Source organism: Lutjanus erythropterus, chromosome 13 (genome assembly GCF_056507025.1).
Source record: "Lutjanus erythropterus isolate fLutEry1 chromosome 13, fLutEry1.hap2, whole genome shotgun sequence".
Classification (NCBI taxonomy): Eukaryota; Metazoa; Chordata; class Actinopteri; order Lutjaniformes; family Lutjanidae; genus Lutjanus; species Lutjanus erythropterus.
In genome coordinates this window covers 3,724,352-3,739,302 of record NC_139329.1, presented here as the reverse complement: position 1 = coordinate 3,739,302, position 14,951 = coordinate 3,724,352, and the positions used below count along the sequence as shown (strand labels likewise).

Here is a 14,951-nt window from a genome sequence, read left to right as displayed (position 1 = left end):
ACTAGCTGAATTGCTTCATTTGAAGAGGAATTTAATCAAGCTGTGGTACAGATACAGTAAGTGAACTCTAGCTTACCTCGACGGGATGCGACTGTACAAAGACTCCCTCTGCATCTCTGAAGCGTCTTTCCAGCTGAGCCGTATATGGACGTGAAGGGTGTCTCTCTGGCATGACCCGGATGATCTGAGACAAACAACAAGCTTAATTAGCTTCTCCATTCTGACCTCTGACAAACCGAAATGTGTTAAATGTGTGTCTGTGTTGCTCATTTAAACAACAGTAATGAAAGTGACTGAGATAGAGGGGTTTCTCAGTACTCTATGAGGAAAAATATGTGACATTTGCAAAAACTGACACGGAACTCTGTAAACTGTAAACAAAACTGGAGTTTGCTGTCTACAGAGAAAAATTACTTCATTTGAGTTTTGCACCTGATCCACCACATTCTTTAATGTACAAATCTGCATATAAATCAGAGTGAAGGGAGGAACGAGAGACAAGACTTAAAAAGTTCTGTGAATCTACATTAAATCACTCATCCTCAGTGACCAGATGTGTGTCTTCAGTGAACTGAATTTGAATTGCGAAAACTAAATTTGAATTGTAAGAATTAAATTTCATCTGAATTTGTATTGCGAGAACTGAAATTGAATTGTGAGACCTGCAAACTGCAAGAACTGGATTCAAATTGCAGGAACTTTAAATTGTGGACACTGAATTTCAATTGCAAGAACTAAATTTGATCTGGATCTGAATTGTGAGAGCTAAATTACATTGCGAGAGCAGAATTTGAATTGCGAGAACTGAATCTGAAGTGAATCTGAATATTGAGAACTAAAATTGAACTGCAAGAACTAAATTTGAATCGCGAGAACTAAATTACATTGTGAGAGCAGACTTTGAATTGCCAAAACTTAATTTGAATGCAAGAACAGAAATTTTTAATCTTCCTATTCAAATTCCTTTTGATGCAATTATTCAAGCAAGTCAAACATAAATGATTAAAATTCAGTTTCTAGTGACATATTTCACATGGTATTTTGCAAAATACCAAAAAGTTCAGAGTCTTCCTTTTACTCCATTAGTTGTTATTTGCAATCAGTGACCACTTAATTCTGGGGATTACATGGGCTCAAGCTCCAGGCCTTGAGGTCTGAAGACATCAACAGAGAAAGCAGAGCTGCAGGGGGACGTCCCACTAATTCAACCTGTCTGACTCAACATTTAGCTCTTACCTGAAGAAAAAATGTGGGTTCAGGTATGGGTGATGTGGCACTACTTTATGCTCACAGTATGTGCCTTTCGCCACAATACGTCAATGACTGACATGTGATTTTGAAATCACCATCTTTATTGATTTACAGTATTAAAAAAAGTTGAAGCAATAATATTTTGAACATAAACTTTCTTATGTTCTGTTTCTCCTGATCTCTTGGCCATAAAAGAAAGGAGCTGATTCTGTGACGTATTTCCACTGGCTGAGCAACAATGAAAACATTTGAGACACTGAATATATTGAATGAAAGAAGTGCGGTCACGCTAAGCTTTGATGCACTAACCGAGTTACTGCAGACATTTCCCAGAGACAACTGTGGGCTCTGTGGCATCTCTTGTATTGGTGGGTCACTTATCCAAGTCTGTTTAACTAAATCTCATTCACTATTTAAAGTGTTCTGAGGTGTTCTAGGGATGAGGGATGAAATGGGGGCTAAAACCGGGGTTCATTTAAGGAGTTTTTAATGCAGCAAAGTCTCAAATTGACCAAATCAAAACAGACTTACAACTCGACTTGGACTTGTGGCTTCACTTTGATACACCGAGTCCAATGACGAAAAAAATCTGTTCCTTACAAAGTGTGCCACTAATCAATTAATTTCCCTTCATTTCCTGAATCAATTAACGTTAACACTATTCATTCTCAGCAAGTTGACACTTGACTTCCCAGATCCACTTAGTTTGAACCAACAGCATCCAAATTGCAAGAGAGAACCATGAGGAACTGACTTTACATTACTGAGCTCCAGTTTTAAAAATTGTTTGCTTGTTGGTCAATAAAAAAAAATTAAAAATTGCAGTGTGCAAAATGTGTGGACGTCCAACTTCGTTCAACATTTGAGGTTGTCTGAAGTTCTGCTACTTCTAACTTCAGATAACAACAAAATTATCCACCTCAGTGTATCTGAGTGCATGTTCATGAGACTGCAGATTAACATAAATAACTGCCAGATAATACCATATAAGGCTATGCTTCCTGACCCATATGTCAGGAAGTGTTCATTCATGAAAGTGGTATCAAAGAGTAAAAAGAAGAACTGATGTTCTGCTTTCAGAGATCCATGAAGAAATGTGTCATTTTAACCGCGTTAGTGAAATTAAGGGACCTAATAAAGCAAAGAAACGGGAAAAGTGAGTGCTGTTAATGCCATGTTACCTGAGGGTTGGACTGTCACTGAAATAAAGAAAGAATGTCTTGACATGAAAAAGAGTTAAGAGAAAAAAGAAAGGACTCGCCACAGCAAGGCAACCGATGACTACAGGAAGAGGAGGAGGAGGTCACAGGGAAGTTTCCATCACAGAATAAGTGAGGATGTTCCTCTGGTCAGAGACTTCAGAAGATTCAGAAGATGTTATACACCTGCCAGTTGGTAATAATATATCATTGAGCTTTATATGGAAATTTACAGTCACATAAATATTAGAAATGCAGTCAAACAGGATACTGTCTACATAATTATAAAGTGTAATTTATTATTCAAACTCAAAATGTCTGATGAACTGATGAAATATACAAATGGATACCAGCAGGCTGACTGCACATGATTCTGCGACAGGTCTGGACCTCGTAAATTGTGTTCTCCTAAATCACTCGTACACACCACTTCAGAACAAATCTGTTCATATGAATTGTTCTTGCATGAGGTCCAATGACTTTGTCCCACCTCTGATATGTAGTATTATAAATACAGATGTACCATCAAGCAGCACACTGGGTGTGTGTGGTGTGACGGTGCGCACACACAAGTGAACGGCTTGTTGGGGCTCTAAAGATTCCAGTGAGACTCCTGCAGTGTTTTGTGGACTAAACCCAACCTTCACATAGCATGAGGAGTAGATAATGACTGAATTTTCCTTTTTAAGTGAATTATCCATTTAAGAAGACATTTTCTCTTAAGAACGGATAATGAATGAGGCCCGTTGTTTGGTTAAGAAGCTCAATTTTTTTCAATCCATTTATGATTTTAAAACTGAATGACTGATGACTGCTCCGATTGGTTGACAGTATCCACAGATGACGTTGTGTTCTTTTAGTAAGTCAAATTGCAGCCAAATTGGTCGTATGTGGTTACTTACAGTGGTATTTCCTATCTTGAAAACTGTTGAAATTGTAGATTAATGGAATATGTGGATAGAACTGACTGAAATTATAGAACTAAAAAAAAGTGGTTTAATCATTTTGCCCTTGACTAGTTTTAACAAATTACACAAAATGTTTAAAAAAGAGAAATAAAATCATTGTTTTTAGAGAAAATCTGACAAATTGCATCCTTAAGCAGAAGATATTCCCACCTTTTTTAACACGCCTTGGTTGACCTGGAACCACAACCTCTGGAGAACCAGCTCATCCAACCCCTCCACCTGTAACCTCTGATGGGTTGAGGAGAGAAGAGGAAAGCAATCAGTCAGTTTATCAGATTATGTGAATCTGTGATATGAAGAAGAATCATAAAGTCTGGTAACACTTCAATGTCCAGATCCCATAATTTCATGGTAAATAGGTGGTAATTACCAAGTAACATGTTCAACATTTCTTGGAATGTTTTTGAATTACCCACAACTTTCATGGTTAATTGTGTGATAATTAGCAAGTACCGTTTTCATGTAGTGGGTGGTAATTACCAAGTAACACATTTGAAATTTCCTAGAAATTACCCACAAAAAAACACCACATTACCCTCATATTAATGGTGAATTATGTGATAATTAGCAAGTATGATATAGTTGGTTGTAATTACCAAGCAACATATTTTAAAATTTCATATTTTCTTATTTTAAATTTCCCCACAAATTACCCCCAAATTTCATTGTAAATATGTGATAATTAGCAAATATTAGAATTAAAATTCCTTAGAAATCCAAATTTATTATGAGGAGCTGATAGCTGGAATTCAGAGATTTTTCAAATATGTTGCTTTGTAATTACCACCAACTACATGAAAATGGTACTTGCAAATTATTGCATATTTAACCAGGAAATCTGGGGGTAATTTGGAGGTCATATTACTTAGTAATTACCACTTATTTACCATGAAATTATGGGGCCTGTAAACTGAGGTATTACTGATCAGGTAAAGTAGAGTTATGCAGGTTCAGGTGTAGTTGGAGTTATCATGAGGCCTTTGAACAGTGGAATAAAGTCACAGACTTTAAGTCACAGCACACATGGCCAGCATCATGTGAGAAAACTCGTCCGTTACATGTCCTCTGACAGGAAAAGGAAAAGAGTTAATAAACCAAGAGAGGCACCATGACTTTTACCATTCTGCTGATGTTTGACAGTTTAAAGACTTCGCTATGATGAACCCTGATGGTGTAGTTGATGGGGAAGTTGTGCTTCTGTAACGCAGAGGAAGAGAGAAAGAGAAACAATGAGCATGTGCATTTCATAAATCAGAGAGCTGTAACAATTTTTTTGTGGAATTTGTTTTGACATTTATATCAAAACCGGTACATTTAAACAACTTCTTTCAAAATCACACATAAAATCAAACTGTTCTATAACACACAAGGCAGCCATAAAAATGTCAAGCTCGATTATTGATAAAGTCCCCATCTGGGCCAATCATTAAAGTAGAAACAGACAACTTTTCACCTCTCCCCCCAGCGACTCCGAGACTATTATTGTTTGTGCTGCTGACGCTAAAAGAAAACACCTACCAGGCTTGTTCGGTATCTATTTTCCATACCTTCATATCTTCCTGACATTTCACCAGGGTATACGATATATGACGGTATTTGTGTGAAAAAATAAATAATCAAAAGCTGGTGATAGATGTCATTGTAGCATATATGACATTATCTACCTGACAATACTTTGTGTCTAATATGCAATTAGCCTTTTTCCCTGTTTTTATTTGCTGTCAATGAAGAAAACTGCTCCATTTCAGATAACTTTATTCATGATGACTATTGAAAATGGTACCTTTGGGATTTCTAAATACTCTGATAAACTGTAACACCTTGATACCATCCAAGCCTAACACTTACACACAACACTGATTGCTTTCTGTTTCCTTAGAGTCTTGTATGTATATGGATGCCATGTACCAAGACTGTGAGTCCTCTGCAGGGGCTGTGAGTTCGCCTCCCACCTTTGGCCCTTCCCTGTCAAGTGGCATGAACACAAACACACACCTTCACACACACACACTTGACCTCTATACCAAATTTCAGCCACCTAAAGTGAAAACTGTGGCTGTCGGAGGCTGGGGATTTTTGGTGTACCGACCAAAATACTGACAGAGTGACTTTTAGAGCTGCTGGTCACAGATAAAAAAACTGAAAGAAAGACGCACATCCACCAAAGAGGCATGTTGAAAGCTTTTGTCATGATGTGTGTGTTACACAGTAATAACATAGCTTAGTAACATTATTGCTTTGCACAAACACAAGTTACTATAGCAGAGTCTGGCATCGGGGTGGAGAGGGGAGTTACATTAGAAGTAGGGCTGCATAATTAACCTTAATATTATCAAAATTTTAATATGGCCAAGTGCAATGTGATGCAAAAATGATCATTACCATTAATCATATCACAATCACAATTTCTGCCAAAATAATCACAATATGACCTTTTTACCATGTCATGCAGCCCTAATTAGAAGCAGTGACATAAGGTAGTTATGACGGGCCCTAGAGCGAACTATTATGACAGGCGCTAGTGCACGCATACACACACAAACACACACACCACCACTGAGTCTATATTGTGCCTATAGCATGTACTATATATAATATAATGCATGTTTTATTCATATAATCCTTTTCCCCATAATTGTGCTGTCATTTTAGCCCACTACTGTAATACTGAATGGTACGATTTAATTTTCTTTTTTTTTTTTAGTTATGTTTTGGGGCTTTTCTTGCCTTTATTTGATAGGATAGCCGAAGAGTAGACAGGAAAGTGGGGTGAAGAGAGAAGGTATGACACGCAGCAAAGGGCCACAGGTGGGAATCGAACCAGCGGCCGCTGCAGAGAACTGACAGCCTCCATTCATGGGGTGGACGCTCTACTAACTAAGCTAAACAGCCGCCCCATAATTGAATATTTTGATGTGTTGATTCATTGTTGATTGATTGATTAAACTGCTCTCCACTTTGCACTGCGTCAAATACACACCAAGTCTATATTTGACATGTGCAGCATCAATCTGCACAGTGGAGGGTGAGTTAACAGGAAGTCAGACAGAAAAAGCAGAAAGAATCCAGCCACTTTTGAAATAAAAAAGACCCCCTGTAGACTTGTGATCATAAAGACAGAAAAGAAACGTCTTAACTACATAACTTATTTATCCATAGTAGGAGCACAAAGAGCAAGGGAAGAGGAGCAAATAAACAAAATCTGAGCAAGTAAACATAAAACTCTGCTGCTAAAACGCTGCTGAGACACTGGAAACATTGCTGGTGGCGGCATGCAGCCTGTGGCACAGATGTGACATGCCCAGTGGAATCAACCAGTTAGGTTCCATTATCTTGTTCAGACATGGGGATTAAACTAATTTATTCAGTTAGTTTAATCCCTACATATGTCAGGTCAGATGACATCTATCAAAACCGCCATTCATCTCTGTCTGTAATGACTGGAGGGCATCATTTAGATAGCTGCATGGACTTTGATTTTGTCCAATTGTCCAGTATCTCAGGAAACAGTATTCTATTGATTTAAACTCTGATGCTGCTATTTCAGGGTTACTAGAAATCTGCAGGCAAGTGCTATCAGTTTGAGAAAAAGAGCAAAAATTTGAGATGAGAGAAGTGATATGTTGCCATTCTTAAGAACAGTTGTCAAATCATTCTTTAGGATTTTGGGGGGGTTCAACTTTTACTCAATTATGCTGGAAAATATATTTCAAAAAAAGGTCAAACTCTTGGCTATTAAACCTTGACAAAATGTTACACTTTTTCATTTCACAGCATAGTCATAGTGAGAAGCAAGTTACGCAGAGTTCTCTTCATGCTAATCAACATAAAGAATTTAAAAGCATAATTATTATTTAGCTTTGATTTAGAAGAACTATGGAGTTGTTAAACCAGGAAGTGAGACAGGGGTCCTTAGGGTATAGCTAACCTTATTTATGCCTGATTAAATCATGTTTTTGCAACAATCTGACAGAGCTGACTTTAAATGGCCAACATTTTCATTAAAAATGATTTTAAAACAAAGATGATTATAATAGCACATTTTTATACCTATGTTATCAGTACTTATTGTTAGTTTTAGATTTTGACACATTTTTTAATAATTTGGACTGAATTTTTGTCTGGAATGAGATTGTTTTTTTCTGGCACAGAGCAAGTTTAGACAAAAAAAAAATCACCAAAAAAGTAATTAGGGTGTTGGTTTTAATAATTTTTGAAGCTTTATTTATTTATTTTTGTTGGTAGGACATGATTCTCAAGAATGAGTTAGCTTTAGAATCAAATCTATCTGGGTGTGGACAATGCTTGCAAAGATTTCCCCCAGAATACAATGAGAATCATACACAGATGATGATATCTAGAATACATGTATTTGGGGGGTGAAATGTTCCTTTAGATGAACCCTAAAGTTAATCTTCGAGGGCCAGGGTTATGTTGCACATAGACTACCACTGTGCTGGCCCCTCCAGCTGGTCCAGACTTTAGGACCACAGACCTTCCACCTGCACATGCTTCCACGTTCACTGAGACACACTTGCCAACATGCCATCATTCTCTCACCATGTACCGTCGCCTGTGGTTGAGGCTGTCGTTGAGCGTCTGAAAGGGTTTGCACATGTCAGGGGTCGGGGCCATCCGCACAGGCGCTAGCAGAAACAGGCCTACAGAAACAGGAGCAGCAGAGCATAAGATTAACGGCACAGTGACTTTTCACAGAGCATCAAATGTTGGACATGACACAGAACTCTACTCAAAACTCGAAACTGTGTGTACAGTATGTGCATACAGTCTACGTTTAGACACGTCTTTTTTTACAGTTTGGCTACGTACAATAAGAGACTACGTGACTTGTTGGGCCAAACTATTAATATATGGTCTGACTCCATAAGTCAGAACTCTGCATGTGTGAGCAAGATGTGTGTGTAATGATTAGTGTTAGCAGTTCATCTGTTTGATGTATGATCACTCAGAGTTCAAGTAGAGGCACTATGACATATAGTCTGACCTGACAGAGGTCATCCGCCATGGATCAAAAAGTTGTCAGTATAGATATTGCACAACAGATGAGTATGCAACACATTTTCATCACCTTTTAAAGGTTTCAAACCAAAAAAAAAAAAGCTTAGAGGTTAGGCATAACAAAAGTTTCATGCATCTCAGCCTCACCGTTCTCAACACAGCTGGTGAAATTACGTGATGAACAACCTCATCAAATTATGAAATAAAAAGGCCAAAGTTGTAAAAGACAAAGACGTTAGGCCAGTCTGGAGCCAAATCCAGAAGAGGTGTGCAATTATTTTCATGGGGGCCCACATGAGAAATTGATCAGGCTGCTGTGGGTCAGACACAAATGATTTAAGGTCCTAATAATGACCACATCTCTAATACTGAAATGATCTGAAGTGTTCTATATAGAGCACTCTTACTGTTGGTCACCGTTTTTGCATTGCCATGTTGAACTGTGGACTAATATTTTGTTTGCAATGTCCAAAACGTGATGTTTTACAGTGAACCATGCAGGCAGCCTACAGGTTGCAATGATAAGTGCAGCAGAAGTAGAAGAACAACAAGAGGAACACTGACCACTTTCAAAATAAAGTTTTGATAATGGTTTAATGGTAAGCAAAATGCTATTGACTGTCTTCGCTAGATTTTAAATTTTTGGTATTTCCATGATGGCCTTACGAGCCACATGAAACTTTTCAGTTTCATTCACTTTTCAGTTTAAGGCACAAAGGGGTTGTATTTAGTCTTAGTTTTTAGTTTTGCTGCTTAAATATCCCATGATATTTGCTGTTGTGACATTACGTCGACAGAAAGCAGCTGCTCTAATCATTTAAGTAAGTCTTTAAAGAAAACACTCAGACATCAACACAATGCACACTAAAGAAATCACCTGGAAAGCTTGTGCTGCTTGACCTCATTTAAAAGATTTTTTAATGATTAGAGAGGCTGCTTTCAGTCATTTTAAACATTTCCATGCATGCAGTAATGTCGCTTAATGAAGTTATGCTGCTGTGTCTTGTGTGTAAATGCACACAGCACCTCTCTTATAGAACAGATGCTTCATCCTATTTCAACCAACCTGGAACCATCCACTATTAATCAGAATTTTATCTTTTATGACCCCTGGATTAACTGCAGTGATTACTGACTCAGACCAGGCTTTTCATGGTCAATGGTGCGATTGCTTCCCACATGTGAAATGTACCACATCTCATTTTAAGACCAACATGCCTATAGGTGTACAGATAGGTGGAAATACGTTTGCTGCTTACACAATAGGCACTGGGCGTGGAAATGACAACTGCACTGGTTGAAAACTAGCAATGACAGTTGCACTGGGTTGTGCACTGCTTTGCATCAGATGTAAGATAGAGTCCTAAGAGTCACAGCCATGATAGCAGATCTGTGAGGCTGCACTCAGGCAAACTGGCACTTTAAGCTAAATCCAAACAATAGCATGTCATTATCTTGGACAACTTCTTACTTTATCAACATGGAAACATTAACACTAAACACAAATTAGCACAGAGGCAGACATTTGTCCATAATCCAAAGCATAGGGCGAATTAAAATTGACCTGATGATGGCACTAAAAGAAAAGATATTACAATTCATTTGGAGGCAAACAAATTTTCTGACAATATCCATCCAGTGCTTGTCAGGACATTTCACTCAAAACCACACATGTCCACATCATGGTGGTGATAGAGGAAAAGTCAGCTCATCATCAAAGTTATTTGGATTCATCCTCTGGGAACTTCGATTATCTGAGCCAAATGTTCGTGCCAATCCATCTAGTTGATGTCAGGATATTTCACAGGAAATCTGAAAGCTTTGACCTGCTGGTGCTGCTAGAGGAAAAACCAGATGATTCTGTATTTGTGCTCATGCATCATCCTGTCCATGGTCACTGCAAACAGAAAACGCTTATTATCATGACTCCAAAAATGCTCCTTATTTTCACATTAGCAAGATTGATTGAAGCAACCACAGTATCATTGTTAGAGTTTGGCTAGATTCATTCATTCACTCATACAGATTGATACTTTTCCCTGCAAGAATGTCCTGATCAAGTTTTGTTGGACCTGATTCTAATCCAAGTTCCTAAGACCTGGGTATCTTATATGCACGCCGTGAAACATCTGTAGCCTTCTGACCTTGGCAAACATTTTTCACATTATATTTCCATCCAAACACTGCTCCTAATTCAAAACTACAAAGTTTACCCTAGATAACCCTAAACCTAAGCTTATATCATTGGTAGAATTACAGAAATCCAGTGTCGCTCAGTCGACCATACAAGCAGGTATGAGAAGCACCTGACTCAGCTGCATATTTCTGGCAGATGTTTGGAGAGCTCCTTTTCAGTTCCTCAGATATTTTAGGCTGGACCAAAGTGTTAGACTGACCAACCAATCAACTTTGACATTCCTAGAGCTAGCATGGCTGAATATGTGTCCCTGTACTTCTCAGCAGTCTGGCAGTCCAAAAATGTAATAAAACCTTGAAAAAACCTCTGGGTTTTAACAATATCACACTACTTCTGCCTTTGCAACTGAACATAAACATGGATTGTTTGAACAAGCAGTCACCTCCCTTGTTCTTATGGACACTCTTATAGTGAAGTGCCTGATCTGGACGTGGCCATTTGGAGCACAAGCCTGTTTCCATGGGCAAATGGCACCAAATTGTCCTGCTCACTTAGATTATATATCTATACAATTGCTCAAAATTTGTAGGAGTAGAGAAAAAAACTGATTTGGACAACATTCAAAATGGCACAACATCGATCTAGATGGAAATAGATGTGGCTTATGTGGATAGATCCCTCTGGACCCACAAAATCCAGGAAAACAGATTTGTTTCTGAGACTTATGGTTCAAAGTCAGAAGCAAAAATGTTTCTTACTGTAATGCCACCATCTGGCCAAATTCAGCACTGCACTCTCTTGGTCCTCAGTAGTACAGCCGCCAAATATGAAGTCGATTGGCCATTCAGTGTCATCGACTCAACCAGAAAATCAACCAACCAAGCAATTATCTTGCTGCTCGACATACTGTATTAATCATCTCATTTTTGAGCTGATCGAACAAAGACAAAACCTCACATATTTCAGTACTTCAATCAGGACTACTTATCCATTCTTTTTTCTTATCTGTGCTGCCTTGTCTTTGTTTCCTCCCACTATTCACTTTAACTTAACTGATTTCACCAAAAACTTCTGTTGACTGTTCACCTTGTTGCTGTCAGTATTTACTGGTCTTTCCATTCTGCACCTGTGTGACAGGAAGAAACTAGTCCTCATCTTGAAATATCACAAACAAACCTGAAAATTTATGCTTTCATGTAGAGGAAGAATGCATAAAAGATGTGGGGATGAGTGGCCTGTCATTTACTCCTTTGGCAACGCTTCAACTTCTTCAAATAGCGAGTTGGAGCCAAAGACTGTATAGTAAATAGACTGTAATGTTGTTTAATATACAAACTATACTATACAAACTATACTTGAAGATAGCTGTTTCCTCCCACCCCCTCCTCCAGCAGAGACAGACAGGCTGCAGAAGCTCAGCAAGAGCGCAGGATGCGCACAACCTTGTAAATTGACAATAACAAGTGAAAATGAGTCCTCCACTGTCAGTTGATCAGCTGTTTACAAATGTCAGTTGTCTGTCAATGTAAAGTTCAGCCTGTCATTCTGAAAACAAAAGCCCACTGCTCTGAAAATACACACTCTGGATGATGAGTTAAGTGGCTACCTGTCTCACTGCCGCCAAACTCCATTAACATTTCGCTCAGTTAAAAAGTTACAAACATCTGCACCTTCTACAAGACCATTAAAGATTTCTTACTCTTTCACAGACACCTACTCAACACAGTTATTCCGGTCCAGAATGGGAACCACAGCACCACAGCTGTAGTGTTCATGTCAGTGAAGTGAGTATTTGAACTTGTTTCCTTGATCCCTGAGGGCGCATTGTGGTCATTTTATGATTTATTACAGTAAATATTTTACAGATTTCTTAAATCAATTGAGGAGATTGAATATCAGAGCAGTTGGAGACCACAGATGCTCAATGATAGCCAAATAATATCAAACAGCGGTCAAACATGGCTACATTCTTGTAGCCATTATATCTCCCACTGAAGAAACTCCTCACTAGATGAAATTCCTCTTCCCTACTGTTTAGGGATCTCACCCCGTGAGCTCTTAATGGTAACAGTGCTTTGGGAGCAGCTCTTAGCTTACCAGAATTGAAACTTGCACCCCATTTACACCTGGTATTAGAATATCTTCAGGCATGCCATCTGGCTAAGAAAAAAACGCATGTTCCCAAGATGTGAATGCATCATGATCAGGTCGTGATCGGATTGTGCTCGGACCACATCTGGAGGAAGTCTGGCTCGCATTGTGTTTGGATCTGAGGTAGGTGGGACACAATTTATTCAACATGCCACTAAGTAGCTCCTTTACAGCATGATGGTAATCATCTATGTATGAGCTAAAAAGTAGAGGCCCCAAGATCAAACCTTACAGAATAATCATTCTGGTACATTGAGGGGTTTAATATTTATCTATATTTATCTTTCATTTTAACACCTTGCTCTGTACATTCTAGATGTGACACAAATCAAGCAGTTGCCTGCAACAAAAAGTTAAAGGATCTGCACCATGAAAGGTGCCTCATTCAACAGAACTGCATGAAAAATAAAAGTAACACTGGGGTGGGAAATGAATGAAAGTAGTAAGAAATAACTGTGTGTAAAGATAAAGACCAGATCAGATCTTTTCTTGTCTGGATAAGATATCCACATACAGATCCCAGTTTCATACTGGCTGTGAATGGGATGTTAATCTTAGAGAAGAAAACAACATCAGCCAAGAAATTCTTTCTTAAATGTGGCTTCTCCTCAGCAACCAATGCAAAATAGTTCGGGGTGCAATGGATTGCAGTTGTCCTGTGTCCCATATGGATCGCCCCCCACAGTTCAGCATGCATGTGATGTGAGTTATAGTACCCAAAATCTCAATGCAGAGTTGCGGTGAAAGATGCGACAGATGTGCACTGTGTTTTACTCTGCTGTCACATCACCTCGAGTGAAATCCTGAAACTATGGTGATATCTTGTCTTAACTTCTACACACACACACACACACACATACACACACACACACACACACACACACACACACACATACACACACACCCCTCTCTGTTCACCAGTGCAGCTCTGTGTTTATCTGTCTGTGACACAAATAGTTCTGTCGGCGGGACATTGTGGCAGACTACAGAGTTTAGCATTGTATTACAATGTACAGTGTATAATTATCTATTATATGTGCTATGGTATATAAATAGTATAGTATAAACAGTGAGTGGGTTGCATATTTAGATCAGATCAGATTAGCTTACAGAGTACAGACACTGAGTGATCAACTGATCACTGGCCCCGTTCCTCAGGGTCATTACCAATACCAAGTATTCATAATCAAGGATAATCAATATTTGGAACTGATACACATTTGTAGTCAAAAATGATACTGAATAACTTTAATAATAATAACCTTTGCTCCGGTAGGCCTCATTTATTTGATAACTTTGGTTAATTAGTTTGCAGATTATTAACACAAAGTATAAATCAACAATTACTGACACAGCAGTGTGTTTTTCAATTAATTTATTTCATTAGAGCAAGCATGGCTGAATATTCATTCTTGTTTTTGTTTAGATTCTGATCAATGTAAAAATGCTGAATATTGGAGACAATAATATGGCTCCAATAATATGGCTGGAATGAAATGCAGTTTAACATTAAATATGAAGAAATGTAAAGATAAACAGTAAGGGGTAGACATATATGAATTTAAGTTATATTGTATGAGCAGTGTGAAATGGATACATTATGTTATACACAGCATGAACAAAAAGATATACAGCGCAGGTATTACTGGTGGTAATGTCAATAGTGAAGCTTTATACCGAAGCTTTACTTTTTCTCATAAATTTCCTGTTCTCTCACTGTCTCTCATTTCTCGTCTCACTCACACACAGAGGCACTCAGCACGAGATGAGACATTCACAATTTACAGCTGAAATGTGACCCAGGCCCTTTGCCAACAACATGCTAAAGAACTCCCCCATGAGAGGCAGAAACATGATAACCTCTTAAAGAAAAGTTCACTTAGTGCTGCGGGAATACTTTATATTTTGTAAAATGGATACATTTTATCCCTGAACAGACACACAGGATGAAGGTTATATAAGCAAAAAACCTCACAGTGGCTTCCACAGAATACACACCAGGCCCTTCTCCTACCACTGAAACTCCTCAAAACACTTAACATAACATCTGACACAAGATTTTTTTCATAAACACACTGAAGTTCTTTTTTTTTCACTTCTTCAACACAGATTTTTTAAATGGCCTGTTGCACTGGAGTTTGTTATCATTGAAAACCCCACGATAAGAGTAGGAAATAAATAGGAACGTGCATTGTTTTGCACTGTTGCTCCAAGACTAGACGAAAC

General features: G+C 38.3%; 1 protein-coding gene across 1 annotated transcript in view; it reads right to left on the bottom strand.

The window, feature by feature from the left end:
• The window catches only part of il34 (interleukin 34), a 65,255-nt gene that overhangs the window by 13,673 nt on the left and 36,631 nt on the right, over window positions 1-14,951 (bottom strand). The window contains exons 3-6 of the mRNA XM_084733913.1: window positions 7,979-8,079; window positions 4,538-4,615; window positions 3,569-3,646; window positions 77-184 (exon numbers count right to left, since the gene is read on the bottom strand). Coding sequence (XP_084590039.1) covers window positions 77-184; window positions 3,569-3,646; window positions 4,538-4,615; window positions 7,979-8,079 — 365 coding nt within the window. The remainder of the gene's footprint in view (window positions 1-76; window positions 185-3,568; window positions 3,647-4,537; window positions 4,616-7,978; window positions 8,080-14,951) is intronic.